This window comes from Micropterus dolomieu, linkage group LG04 (assembly GCF_021292245.1).
Source record: "Micropterus dolomieu isolate WLL.071019.BEF.003 ecotype Adirondacks linkage group LG04, ASM2129224v1, whole genome shotgun sequence".
NCBI classification, from domain to species: domain Eukaryota; kingdom Metazoa; phylum Chordata; class Actinopteri; order Centrarchiformes; family Centrarchidae; genus Micropterus; species Micropterus dolomieu.
This window is the reverse complement of record NC_060153.1, coordinates 20,502,694-20,515,880: the sequence shown is the minus strand read 5'-3', so window position 1 is coordinate 20,515,880 and position 13,187 is coordinate 20,502,694. Positions and strand designations below refer to the sequence as shown.

The 13,187-nt window shown below is 42.8% G+C and overlaps 1 protein-coding gene across 3 annotated transcripts in view; it reads right to left on the bottom strand.

Annotated features, from left to right (window-relative positions):
* Window positions 1–10: 10 nt before the first annotated feature.
* LOC123970311 (phospholipid-transporting ATPase ABCA1-like) overlaps window positions 11–13,187 on the bottom strand; it is a 39,702-nt gene continuing 26,525 nt past the window's right edge. For 2 of the 3 annotated variants that reach the window (XM_046048298.1, XM_046048300.1), the window contains 37 exons: window positions 12,386–12,594; window positions 12,111–12,287; window positions 11,803–12,025; window positions 11,361–11,582; window positions 10,971–11,175; window positions 10,726–10,839; window positions 10,353–10,527; window positions 10,058–10,189; window positions 9,824–9,963; window positions 9,556–9,693; window positions 9,210–9,439; window positions 8,809–8,881; window positions 8,486–8,688; window positions 8,275–8,326; window positions 7,954–8,067; window positions 7,481–7,629; window positions 7,208–7,332; window positions 6,832–6,930; window positions 6,499–6,688; window positions 6,235–6,329; window positions 6,076–6,108; window positions 5,862–5,967; window positions 5,537–5,611; window positions 4,791–4,960; window positions 4,487–4,664; window positions 4,187–4,302; window positions 3,947–4,091; window positions 3,650–3,773; window positions 3,402–3,531; window positions 3,060–3,243; window positions 2,763–2,869; window positions 2,266–2,407; window positions 1,859–1,993; window positions 1,600–1,703; window positions 1,324–1,416; window positions 970–1,213; window positions 11–870 (listed from right to left, as the gene is read on the bottom strand). In XM_046048298.1, coding sequence (XP_045904254.1) covers window positions 727–870; window positions 970–1,213; window positions 1,324–1,416; window positions 1,600–1,703; window positions 1,859–1,993; window positions 2,266–2,407; window positions 2,763–2,869; window positions 3,060–3,243; window positions 3,402–3,531; window positions 3,650–3,773; window positions 3,947–4,091; window positions 4,187–4,302; window positions 4,487–4,664; window positions 4,791–4,960; window positions 5,537–5,611; window positions 5,862–5,967; window positions 6,076–6,108; window positions 6,235–6,329; window positions 6,499–6,688; window positions 6,832–6,930; window positions 7,208–7,332; window positions 7,481–7,629; window positions 7,954–8,067; window positions 8,275–8,326; window positions 8,486–8,688; window positions 8,809–8,881; window positions 9,210–9,439; window positions 9,556–9,693; window positions 9,824–9,963; window positions 10,058–10,189; window positions 10,353–10,527; window positions 10,726–10,839; window positions 10,971–11,175; window positions 11,361–11,582; window positions 11,803–12,025; window positions 12,111–12,287; window positions 12,386–12,594 — 5,295 coding nt within the window. In that variant the 3' untranslated portion in view covers window positions 11–726. The remainder of the gene's footprint in view (window positions 871–969; window positions 1,214–1,323; window positions 1,417–1,599; window positions 1,704–1,858; window positions 1,994–2,265; window positions 2,408–2,762; window positions 2,870–3,059; window positions 3,244–3,401; window positions 3,532–3,649; window positions 3,774–3,946; window positions 4,092–4,186; window positions 4,303–4,486; window positions 4,665–4,790; window positions 4,961–5,536; window positions 5,612–5,861; window positions 5,968–6,075; window positions 6,109–6,234; window positions 6,330–6,498; window positions 6,689–6,831; window positions 6,931–7,207; window positions 7,333–7,480; window positions 7,630–7,953; window positions 8,068–8,274; window positions 8,327–8,485; window positions 8,689–8,808; window positions 8,882–9,209; window positions 9,440–9,555; window positions 9,694–9,823; window positions 9,964–10,057; window positions 10,190–10,352; window positions 10,528–10,725; window positions 10,840–10,970; window positions 11,176–11,360; window positions 11,583–11,802; window positions 12,026–12,110; window positions 12,288–12,385; window positions 12,595–13,187) is intronic. The other variant, XM_046048299.1, reaches the window with a different exon arrangement.

The window sequence follows — 13,187 nt, the reverse complement described above, 5'->3', positions numbered from 1 at the left end:
AAAAAAAAATCTAATTAGTTATAATTAATATGTTGCATGATTGCATGTTTATGACTGAAATCAATTGGATTGTAAATGCCTTTTCACCATTCAACATTATAAAACAACTGCGCTTGGTAACGAAGACAGATTGAGAGGTTTGACCCCGAATAAAAAAAGTAGTCAGTCTGTCTTTTAGCTGTTGGCAGTGAATGATTAGATCTTCGTTACGCTGTCGTGATACAGAGTAGCACATACACAGACCCACTGACTACTGCTAACTACTTTTAGGAACAGGGATTAAAAACTAGAGATATTTCCTTTGTCCCTGATGCTGCATCCATTGCGTGAGTAGCAGGGCTACAAGCTTTCCAGTCTAACGCAGAATTATCATCCTGCCATCACTTCAAGTGTCAAGAGTCTTCTTTCTTTATAGTGAAGGAGAAGCACCGGTCTCCAACCCTCACAGGAATATCTTCTCATCTTAAATATATTTATATATATTTCTTGCATTGATTTGCATTGAGTTTTCATTGTTTCAGTGTCTGTCACAATACCTGCAGTCTCAAGAGGCTGTGCGCTGAAGTGCAGGTTCACTGAGAAATGATAACAATTAAAAAAGACTAAAAAATAGAACTAATAAAAAATGAACATAGTCTGTCTCCCCCGCAGGTTAGTGGTCCATATTTCCTGGTTTGGGGTAGAGGGGTGAAGCATAGCAACTCCCACTGGTAGTATGTTGTGGAATCAGACGCAGCTCTCCCTCGTCTTGCTTTCCGTGAGGAAAGAGTTTACCTGGGAAATGTCCACTACCACAGCGTCCCGCTTGTTCAGATGGAGGTCTTTCAAATGGTCCTCATCACTTTGGTCCTTGGCAAAATTTACAAACACCTGTAGGAGGGAAAAGAAGAAGGAGAAGAAGGAATTAGACTTCACCTAAATTAAAGTCACAATCTAGTTTTAGTCAGAGCCTCGGGTGCACTTGCTTACTTGGTCTAGAGTTGTCTGAGAGACGGAATAGTCCTCTATGCTGAGCGCCTCCTTGTTCGTAGAGAGCAGGGAGAAAATGCGGGCGAGGGAGGTGAGGGAGGTGGGCAGCTGGTACTGCAGCATGTTGCGGTGTTTCTCCTTCAGTGTGCTGCCAGGCAGCTCATGCTCGATGAACTCCATAACCGGCCGAAGGTCTGGGTCTGGGCCAGCCACCCGCAGGATGATAGTGTAGCCATCCCCAAACCTGACAGGAACACGATGAAGCACATTTCATTCAACTGAATTGTTTAAGTGAGAATCTAAAAAAAACTTGTGTATGAGCATGTGAAATGCCATTCTGGTGTGTATTCCCACCTGTTTTTGAGATGTTGCACACTGCCCAAACAGCGGAACCTGCCATTGACCATGATGGCCATTCTGGTGCAAAGTGCCTCACACTCCTCCATGCTGCAAAAAAAACACACCAGAATGAGGTTAGTCATGTTTTGCAAATAGTTCATGGCCTGTTGTTACACACACACACACACACACACACACACACACACACACGTGTATATATATATATATATATATATATATATATATATATATAGAGAGAGAGAGAGATGTAATTCTGATGCCCAGTCTAACCTGTGAGAAGTCAGGACTACAGATCGTCCCTCTTTGATGATGCTCAGGATTGCGTTCCACAGAGCACGACGTGCCTTCGGGTCCATGCCTGTTGTTGGTTCATCCTGTGTAAAGGAAACAACAGACACTCAGCTTCTGCCACAATGTACATCTGAACACACAATCCGCTGTCTTCAGGAACTTTTGGGTCACCCCACTGCCCTGCTTTACGCAAGTTAATTCAGAAATATTTGTGTATGTTTGAACGTGTTCCACTGACCAGAAAGACTACAGGCGGTCCTCCTATGAGAGCGATGGCAGTAGACAGTTTCCTCATGTTTCCTCCACTGTAGCTGCCCGCTGACTTGTCAACATATTTGACCAAGCCCAGCTTCCGGATGCCCCACTCTGCCACCTAGTGGACAGGATAAAGTTTTCATGAGTGTCAGCCATCCTTTTTCTGGAACCATAATGACTGATAAATGAGATTGAGTCTGTTTGTATAATTGCCAAGGCCAATATCCCATATAGTCCCTCAATGGACAACAAAAATAGTAAAACAAGACCTCAAAAGTAGAATTATATTTACATATAGGAGACCAACACAATAAAAAGTCTAATACAATATTTTCATAGTAAATCCAATAGGGACATGTATGTGTGTTCATGTGGTTGTTTGTTGCTGACCTCACAGACTTCCTTCTCCGGCACCCCTCTCAGGATGGCATAAAACTCGAGGTGTTCTCTGCCAGTCAGCAGGTCGTTGATGGCATCAAACTGAGGACAGTAGCCCATGTTCTGATGAACCTCATCTATCTCTGTATTTACACTAGAGTGGGATAAATACATGAAAAAGAGTATAATTAAGTTTTATAGAAAGAAAAAAATATATATTTGAAAACAATTTCATTGAGTGTAGTCTCACAAAAGAAGCACCTATAATGAGCTGACTTTATTTCCAGTTCAAATCGGGTTGTTTGCGGAATTGGCTTCAAGTCATTATCTCAACAGGAGTAAGACAGGCTTTTTTTTATTCAACATTTATTTCATATCAATATTTTATTTTATTTCTTTAATAACATCATTGATGCTAAGAATGCATTATTGTGACTACTACTTCATGCCAGTCAGGCAGGCTGTTTAAGAATATAAGTATCGTTTATTTTGAGGTATGATGATCTCACCTCTTGCCAGCCAGGTAGGCCTCTCCACCAGTGACCACAGAGTCTCCAGTCAGCATTTTAAAGGTGCTGGTTTTCCCTGCCCCATTCACCCCCAGCAAACCAAAACACTGCATGAAGAGAGAGACACGTCAACATCAGGCAACATTATGTTTAATTTAAAATTATATATTGCACATTCACTGTACAATCAAAAACAAAAATTATTTTAACAATGCCCAAATTGTTTATCTGTACTAAAGAAAGCCTGTCTTTTACTGGTGGTACATGTGGTACAGGTGTATGTTGTCTGTATTGTACCTCTCCAGGGGGGATGCCGACGCACAGCCGGTCCACTGCCGGCTTCTGTTTCCGCTTGTAAATCTTGGTGAGCTGTCTGAGCTCCAGGATGTCTGACTGACCTCCTCCGCTCAGGATCCTCTGTCGCTCTCTGGCCACGTCCTCATCTTCTTCTCCAATAGGCTTCAGGTGACTGGTGGATGACCTGGAAGGTCACAGAGGGAGGAGAGGTCACATTCAAGTTAGACTTCGAGGACATGCTTTAGTGGAATTAAAATCTAAATCCCCCAACTGTTTTGAGTTACAACTTAGTTATGGATACTGTGTTATAACTTTGGAGAGGTGATCAAAGGTTTCACCCACCTGGACTTGAAGCAGAAGTGGTACTGGATGAGGACGGTGATGGAGAAGAAGATCACGCCCTCTATAGCCATTGCAAACAGGTTCTTTCCCACCATGTCCCAGGCCAGAGGGGAGCGGAACCGGTTTTCACCTACAAAGACAGAACCAGAGACATTTAAAGACATTTAGAAAATGTGTCTTTACTTCCCTTGTCAAAACAAATTAGGATATACTTGCGTTAGTAGGTAAAAGAGGTCTGCTGTAATTACCAAATCTCTCCAAAGCATCAGCCATTGCCTGATTCTTCACCATGTCAATCAGTCCTCTGCCCAGACAAAAGTGAGGGAAGATGAGGAACACGTTCTTCAGGATGTCGTTGATACCACCAATTTCCTAAAACAGGAATGAAGTCAATATTCACAGTTAATATCATGAGGGGTAAAACGCCCAATCCCAATCATTTCTTAACTTGCATTCAAAAACCTCTCTTTCTACCCATTTTTGAATCAACAATCAATCTACTGCTACTCTCACTCAACTCAAAATGACTTAGAGACATTATTTACATTGCTTCCAAACAGCTCCAGTACAAATGTGGAGACGCTGCCGTTGATTCCTATCAGTATGTTAACGCTGGTCAGAACCACGTAGGCCGTGCTGGGGATCTTAAAGAAGAACGAGGCGGGGTACATCAGAGGGGTGATGGACCATCTGCGAAGGAGATCATTTCAGATGAGAAGAGGTTAGAGCAGTAGAGAAAATAATGAAAGCAAGAGCCAAACAGATTGAGTGTGTGTTAACCTTACCCGTAGAGCAGCAGCAGCAAGGCCAGCACGGGCAGATTGGTGGAGGAGACGTAGGCGTCTTGTTGGAAACACACAAAGATAATAATGACCAGTGTGGCTGGGACGATGTAGTTACACTGCAAGAAAGGAAGAGAAGGGGGGAGGGGGAGGCTTTAGTATGATTTATCATGCTTCATATCTATGAAGATTATGCAAAGACAATAATTGCACTGTGTCCTGATAACTTTGGACTTTTAGGTATTTTTAATACAGTTTGGAGAGGAGCTACTGAGGCCGATGGTCCAGCTCTAAGTGTCTCACCATATCCCAAACGAAGTTGGCCAGCCAGTAGAGGAGAGGCTGCACTCCACTGATGAACTGCATGTGTTTGGCCTTGTTCACTCTCTCCTGGATGAGGAAGACCACAAAGCTGGCAGGGACGAAGGACATGGCGAAGATCACACAGATGGAAACTAGTACATCTACTGATGTCGTCATCCTGGGGAGAGAGAGAAAGAGAGAACCGAGCGATGTAAGTAGTAACAATGACAAGTGAGGTATAGGTATATGTCTCCTAGTTAAGAGGTGTTATACATTTTTTTAATGCATTAACAGTAACACTCACAATGCGACTTGTGACAGCTGCTCCTTGGTGAGGTTGAGCGGGTGATTGTGGGCAGTGATGCCAAACTTTGAGGGGTCTTTGCCGGCTTGCAGATTTGCCCGTAGGATGCCATTGTTCATCACATTGAGGAAAGAACCGATGCTGTGCCAGCCCTTGTTGTTGAACCAGATCTGGAGACAGAGAGGTATTTTAGTTTCTGTAACCTCAGAGGACATACAAAGCAGCCTGGAAGTAAATTAGAGCCATAAGTCTGCAAGAGAGTGGATAAATATATGTGTACCTCTATAGTTCTTTCTTTTCTGAATTCACAGGAATATTTCCAAAGAACTTAGGTTTTGATCTTTTCATTCATTTTTGATTACTTCTTGTTTTTGTGTTAGAATTGAGCAATTTAAGCTTTGTAGAGCAGGATAAAAGCATAACCTACAAGCCTAAAAAGTGAAGATGTGATATTCAAAAATAAGGTTTGTCATTAACGTTGTCCTCAACAAAGACAAGTTGATACAAATGAAGAGAAATACATAGTGTGTAGTTAGGTTTTATGAAAGAAAAAAGTAAAAGCGCAAGAAATGTGTCAGTGTGGAGTCGCATGTTTAATGACGCAGTCAAATTACCCAATATGAATAGAGTGAGTGAGACACAGGGGTGTAACAGCGGCATCGCGGAAGAGAAAAGCTTGACATGAACCTACGGAGACACGTGCTGTTGTATAACTAGTGTGTGTGTGCGTGTGTGCCAGTGCTAACCTTGACGTTATTCTTGGTGTCCAATCCTTGGATAAAACTGGAGAGACTGTGAAAGAAACGATCTGCTGCAGTTCCCTGGAGGATGGGCGAGCCAGACAGAGAAAGAGGGTGGGAGTGGGAGAGAGTCTTCTTTAGCAAACAGGTAAACTGACACTGTGCAATAACATATCTATTTCCACTACAGCTGTAATCATAAAAACATTCAAATGTAGAAAATGAGTTGCTGTATCCAGCAGTTTGTGTCTTAATCTGACCGACTAAAACCAACAAAGCTTTTCTTCTGCATGTTTAGTGCAGCATGGAAAATAATCATAAAATCTCTTACTCTCTCCAGATGGAAGCGTCTCCTCAGCTGAGAGATTGCATCATCGATTTCATCAGTATGGGACTGAAAGTGAGAGCTCCTGGCGCCCAGCGAGAATCCACCGTATCTGTATGGAGCGCAGTCGTTTTAAGATCAGCGAAGGGCACGGCAGAGAAGCACTCAGGTCAATATTATTGACAGATAAGCATAAGATGGGTCATGTCTGTTAACGTACCTGAACTCATTGACCCAAATCTTGTTCTTCAGGCTGTTAAGAGAAGAACAAAAAATTATTCAATACTTAACGCACCCCTGAGAAATAATACAATGCAGCAAGAATTATCAAAAATATATACAGGAAGAGTTTCAACAAAATGTGTAAGAGGAGTGTTACCTCTTGCCAATGATTTGAGCGTAGGTTTTCACCAGATAGTCTGAGACGTTTCTGCCGGTCAAATTCTGAAGAGTATCTTTGTCACTGATTTTCCTCTGGACACACAAGATAGACAAAACATTTAGCTTTTGTTTTATTTTTGTGGATCATCATCAGTTGAATTGTATTTGTGTGTTGTAAGAGAGAAAAGTGAAGAGAGTGACCTTACTGTAAGGTCATTACAATATTGACTTTTGGTCACTCTAATTGGTTGGTGTCACCAACCTGTGGTGGTGGAAGCCCCCCAGCACCAGCTGGACACTCCGGGAGCATCCTCTTGCGTCCTTCACAGCTGCACTCACACAAGGGAGAGGGATTCTCCATGGACCAGTTCCCTTTGTTGAACATGTCCTTCACAGTTTGAGAGACTTGTGGGACAGACCACTCATCCTCAAGTGCTGTACAGGGAGTGTCCCTGGAGCACAGAGATAGACATATCTAACGTCAATTATCCATTTTATGCTCATGTGTAACTACCATATTTTTCTTAAAAGTGCCTGTAGATCTACATGTTTTTATTTTCATGAATGTATGTTGACTTTTCTACTTAAAACTCACGGTATAGGTTTTCCTTCCATACAGCGTGTTCCAAATCCTGAGTTTTCTGTCAGGGCTCCAAGTAGTTTGTTGATGTGTGGGTCCTCAGGTAAGTCATTACTACAAACACACAGAAAATCCATTGCATTTAATAATACAAATATTATTAAATAAAATAAACTTCAATAATACATGTCATTTATTTTCTGTCTAAAAGTGGAAATACACAAAGAAATCATCACAAACTTATGATATCTAACAATCAGTAAAACCTGCTATGATTACACAAGACTGAAGATGGAAATAACACATTTATTTACAACATGTTCTTGTTCGTTTTTTTTGTCTTGAAAAAAAGGAAAATGCCGTGTTTCTGGACAGAAGAATGATATCTCACCTGATGAAGGTAAACTGTTCTCCATACATGCTGGGATCCAGAGCCAGACTTGGGTACTTTCCAAATGGAGGAACAATCAGACTGAACACCAGGGCAATACACACAAACACCGCCGGAAGAACAATCTGAAAAACAACATTATGAGATTTATTATAATGAACAGGCATGAAAATGGATGCACCTCGGAACTGTTGCTTCATTCAAAGAGACACAAGATTGCTATCACAATCCTGTTATTTACAGTAGGTGTGTATTAAAATAGCATCAGTATACCTGAGCAAAGAAGCCTTTCCTGGAGCGTCGGGCATAGAGGAATCGTTTCCAGAGTAGTGCAACAAACTGCTGTCTCTTTAGATTCCAGCCTTTGACCTGGTATGAACCTTTGCCATCTGTTCCACTAAGCCAGTCAGTCTCACGGGATTCTGGACACAGATGCCACAGTACACATGAGCAAACTTGCAACATATGTCTGTGCCCTCATTTTGTAGTATTGCTCAAAAATTTGTTAGTAAGAACTGAATGCCTGCAATTGAAATTTTACTTGCTTTGCACCAGAAATCTGGTTTTCTTCAAACAAGGAGAAAGTGCCCCTTTTCGCTATTAAAAAATGACGTGACACATGTTTCCTAATGGTCTACATATATTTTTGGTAAAATGCACATTTAGGTACAAACAAAGAGTACACGCAATGATAGCAACAAGACCTTTGCTATTATTGCACTGCATGCTGGGTAGTGCAGCTCTACCTGGGTCACCTTCAGAGTCGTTGAAATCAAAATCGTCCTCAGTGAAGGGCTTCAGGCAGCTCTGGTGGTCTCCAAAAGCATGATGGCGACGAGTCCTGGTCGGCACAACTCCATCTACAGCCACAGTGGGGTCAAAATGTTAGTTTAAACTAGCTGAGCTTCAACTTATCTTTTTTGTTTAAACATAACTCTAGAATGGCCTACACACAATACCTGAAAAGCACTTAATGATTCTGGTAATACATGTCTTAAGATATTAGGTGTGTAAATGCTGTGAATCTTTAATAATTGTTGGTCTGGAAAATGTATCATTAATCTCACCTGAAAGCTCAACAGAATCCACTCCACTGTCCTCGGCCACTTTGAGGAAGATCTGTAGAGATGGAAGACAAGCGATTTAAACATTGACAGGAGCATTTAAAAAATAAATCAAACAGAGAATTAAAAAAAAATACATCTGCACAAAGTTTACTATGAAAGACCGGCTTAGACCAGACAAATAAAGGTGTGTATGCTCTTTGCTGCTCCTCACCTCCTCCAGGGTGGTATCAGATATTCCATAGCTAGATATTCCCAGGTCGGTGAGTCGGTCATCCAGCTCGTGGAAGAGCTCTACAAAGGCTCCATCTTTAGCTGACTGGTAGGGCAAGACATAGGTGAGTTCGTGGCCAAGGTCCTCAACCATGCGAGCCTCGGGGACATGCTTGAATATCATGTTGGAGATGAGGGACACGTCTGTAGCAAAGACACCAGCAGAAAGAGAGAGAGGTTTGTGAGGGGGAGTAATACAACGTTCATTTTACATGAAAATAATGTGCCCACTTTTAAAGTAGCCAATTGATGATCAGTTCTTACCAATGGTGGTGGTTTCGCTCTCTGGTTCGCTGCCAAGACCAGCATCTGAACTGCTCTCTGATACACTGTCCTCCTTAACCAAAGAAAAAAAGGGTAAATGGTAAAGTAAAGCAAGAGTAAATAAAATTCCTAATGAACTCTCTTTACCTGAGAAAGTCACTTTCTATCCTGATTAAAGAAAGTTTAGCTCAATTTAACTGCTTATATGTATCTGTCTTTTCACTGATGAAACTCAAAACTGCTTTTGAGAAAAAAATGGGGGAGAATGATAATAATAAACGTCTCCTCCTCTAAGCTAATATAAAGAGCAAAAGATTACTTTTTTTTAAAACATCGCTGGAAGTGAGACTACTTCTCTAATAGCTTTTAAAAACATATGTTCTTCGTAACATCTCTCTTACCTTCTCTGTCTTCTTGCTGTAGGAGACGGTGCTGGCAGAATTCCTGCAGGACTGAAGTGTCAAATCGTAGTCTCTCTTGACCAGGGTCAGGTAGTAGCCCGTGCCCAAATGGGTCTTCAGGAAGAGCGAGGAGCCTACGCAGCACAGCTTGCCATGGGAGATGATGGCGATGCGGTCACCCAGAATGTCAGCCTCATCCATGTGATGAGTGGACAGGATGATGGTGCGGCCTGATGGTGCCAGGACAACCACATTTAGCTTACAAATTACACAATTAAATGCATCAAATATTGAACAAAATTAATTACTCATGTGTGACTAAGATCCAACTATGAGTTTTATTGACCTTGTCTGTATTTAAGCAGCAGGTCCCAGATGCCCCTGCGTGCGTAGGGATCAACACCAGCAGTAGGTTCATCAAGGATCACAACCTTTGAGCCACCAACAAAAGCCAGAGCCACTGACAGCTTCCTCTGCATCCCTCCTACAAAGACAGCAAGAAGAAAACGTCAGGACAACAGTTTTCAAAACAACCATCTACATGGAAATCCCCCCTCCACCGTTACTTGAGAAATGACTATGAGGTTAAAACATTTTTAAACAATCAAACTGACCGGACAGCGTGCTGGTGCGGGCCTGTCGTTTGTGAGGCAGTCCGACATCATTCACAATCTGTTCCATCTCAGCCTTCACCTTCTCCTCCGGCAGCCCCTTCAGGCGGGCGTAGAACCAGATGTGTTCCTCCACTGTCAGCCTGGATTACAACAAACCAACAAGTCACACAAGGAACCAAACGCACGAGGCTACAAGGGTGCAAAGGGGTGCAGCTCTTGATTCTGTGTACGTACATGCTGAAAAGTACGTTGTGCTGGGGACAGACGCCTAGATTCTGCCGAATGGTGCTGAGTTCACTGCGGATGTCCTTGCCGAGGATGTAGGCTGTGCCAGAGGTGGGTGGAAACAAGCCCGTCAGGATTGACCTATCAGAAAGCAGGCAGCAATGCAAACAGTCACCAACAATCACCATCTCAGCTGAGATGTTTTTTAAATTTTTAACTAGTTTCAGACGCTCAGCTCAGTTAAACTTAGGAGTAGTGTAGGAGTAGTGTAGATGTACTGCGGATCATTTGTGTATTATCTTACATAGTTGTGGTCTTGCCAGCTCCGTTGTGGCCGAGGAAGGATGTTATCTGTCCGTTATAGAACCTCAAGGACAATCCGTCCACAGCCAGCTTGTTTCCATGGCTGTAGACCTTCACCAGATTTTCGATGTAAACACCTGGCTCGATGTGGCTCGGCTCCTCCTCAATACACACAGCTGGGGATAAAATAAAGACAAGGGCAGCAGCATTTTAGCAATGACATAAGCTAAGGCGTGAAAAGACACATAAAGGAAGGCATCATCTATCCTCCATTTTAAACTTGTGACAATATTTCACTAATGCTTTTATATCTTAAAATTCTTCCCTTAAAAGAAAGACAAATAAACAGTAATAGTAGTGATTATGATTTGTACCTTCAGCGTTGCCCTTCTTTGTCACAGGGGTGGAGAGGTTCTTGTTCTCTTCCTCTCCACACCAGTATGACTTAGTGAAAGGGAAATACCAAGGCCTGGGGATCCCATACTGACCTGGAATAGAATGAATTGTTTTCTTTTCAGGACAGTCCACCAAAACAACTCCAAAGAACTAGAATATTCTGCACTATTTAACTGCACATCATTGATTCAGCAATTTAAACTAAACTCTCTCCATGACTCACCAGGGAACACAGCTTCGATGTACCAGGTCATTATTCCATACAACACGGCGTCAAACAGCATGAGGCAGATAGAGGTGGTCAGGTTGTAGCTGTCCTCCTCCAGAGGGCTCGCCAGCAGGTTTGACCACTGGATGCCCACCCCTTGCTCCTCAAACAGGGCAAAGTACTCACAACCAAACCCAAAAGCCACAGGAGACAGCAGACTCTGGGAGAAGAACAGAGAAGCTAGAGATTAGCGGAGAGAGTGGATACAGGATGTATTGGCGATGTATGGGCATGCACATGAGTCATCTGACAGTAAAACAATTAGATTTCTAGACATACATGTGAGGGCAAAATTTCAACAACTCAGTATTATTATATGTGTATTATTAAAGGTCTTCCACACACCACTACAAGTTTTGCTCCAAAGCCCACGTAGTCTTGCCAGGCGACACAAAGCACGTAGGGAAGGTAGAGAGTAAAGTATATAATTCCACCGCAGGCAGCTGCCAAGTTGGCACGAGAGAACAGGGTGCTGATGAGGAAACACTGCATGATGGTTACTATGCCGAAGGACGCCAGGAAAAGAAACACCACTCCGGGGTCACTGTAAGGCAGCAGGTTGCCCATCTGAGAAGAGTGGCAGGGTGAAAAAGAGAAAGAACTTTTAATAGTTTTCTGGTTACAGCGGTATGACATCACTTGTTTTCCACAATTTGATGACATTTCTACACAATGAAACAGAGTGACTATCAAGTTAATTGCTGAGTAGAAACATCAGCAGCTGACATTCCTTCTTGATGACAAAGTGTCTACACATGTATGTGTGCGTCTCTGTGGCAGCACCAACCTTCAATAATACCACCAACAAGCTGGCGCTGATCAGGAGCGGGATTATACTGCTGATGAACCAGCTGAGCCACAGGGTGCCATTGTTCAGTCCCATGATCCTCATGGTCTCCTTCAGCCGTGCCTCCTTCTCGTAAACCACGCCCTTGATGATGATAGCTACTGAGTACATCCATGCCAAGGTCATGAAGAGAGGCATCGACCGACTCATTACGCGCAGGAAACTGTGAGGCAAATGGGAAAAAAGGTTTACTGTAACTGTCAGTGAATGGTCTAATTAGTCCCTTACTTTCCACAGTGGTCACTTACACATCATCAACATAGCAGGGGTAGGGCATCTGCTGAATGTAGATGCCTGTCTTCTCCTTTGTGCCAGTGATGGCTCTGATGATTCCATGCTCAATGACATCCTGCAGGTAAGAAAATCCGCCCCAGACGTACCGAAGATCCTCAAAGGGGTCTGCCCTGGGACCGGGGTCCCAATACCTGCAAATAAAGATCAGATCAGAAAATCAGTAAGCTTGTGAGAACATAAAAAATCTGCGAAAGAGTTAGTTAAATAACAGTTGGACATGTCCTCTTACCCGTCTTTAATCTTGTTTGTCCTCTCCACATTGTCAATGTCCATGCGGATCTTATAGTTGACGTTGGGAGGCAATTTGGTGCTGTTGCTATGGGCGATGTCAGGAAACACGATTCCAGCCCAGAATTTCTGGTTACTCAGAAGACCCATGGACTTGTTCACCAGTCTCTCCTCATTAGCTACCGGCTCCAGCTTGTCCAGGTTCACACACTGAGAGAATAAGGAGAGCGGGGCTAATGGCGTATTTTACTCTGAGAGTCTGACCAGGAATGAACTTGCATGCATTTACATGAGGTGTTGTGGGGTCTAAAAGGGCATATATGAAGGTTTGTGTCACCCAGTTAAATAAGGATGGAAAAAGAAAACATACATGGAATAACATCTTTCTTAGGACAGGAGTAAATCTGCAGCAACAGCTGATCAAAACTGATCAAAGCGTTATGCCCCTGCTATCTTACTCCATCCATCCATCCATCGTTAACCGCTTATCCTGCGTACAGGGTCGCGGGGGGCTGGAAGCAATCCCAGCTGACCTTGGGGCGAAAGGCAGTGCTATCTTACTATGTTTTTTTTATTCAGTTGTTCTGAATAAGAGCATCTCTTAGTACTTTAAATGTTAATGTAAAATTATCTTAATGGTAAGTTTATAATTAACCAGAACCTTACCAGAGCCTTAGGGTGACAGCTCCAAACAAACTCATCAACAAACTCTATCCCATATTACGCACACTCATGCTCCTATGGGAGAAACTGGGTAACCAGACCTCCTACAGATTACACTCTCACATACTGTACATAGCTAA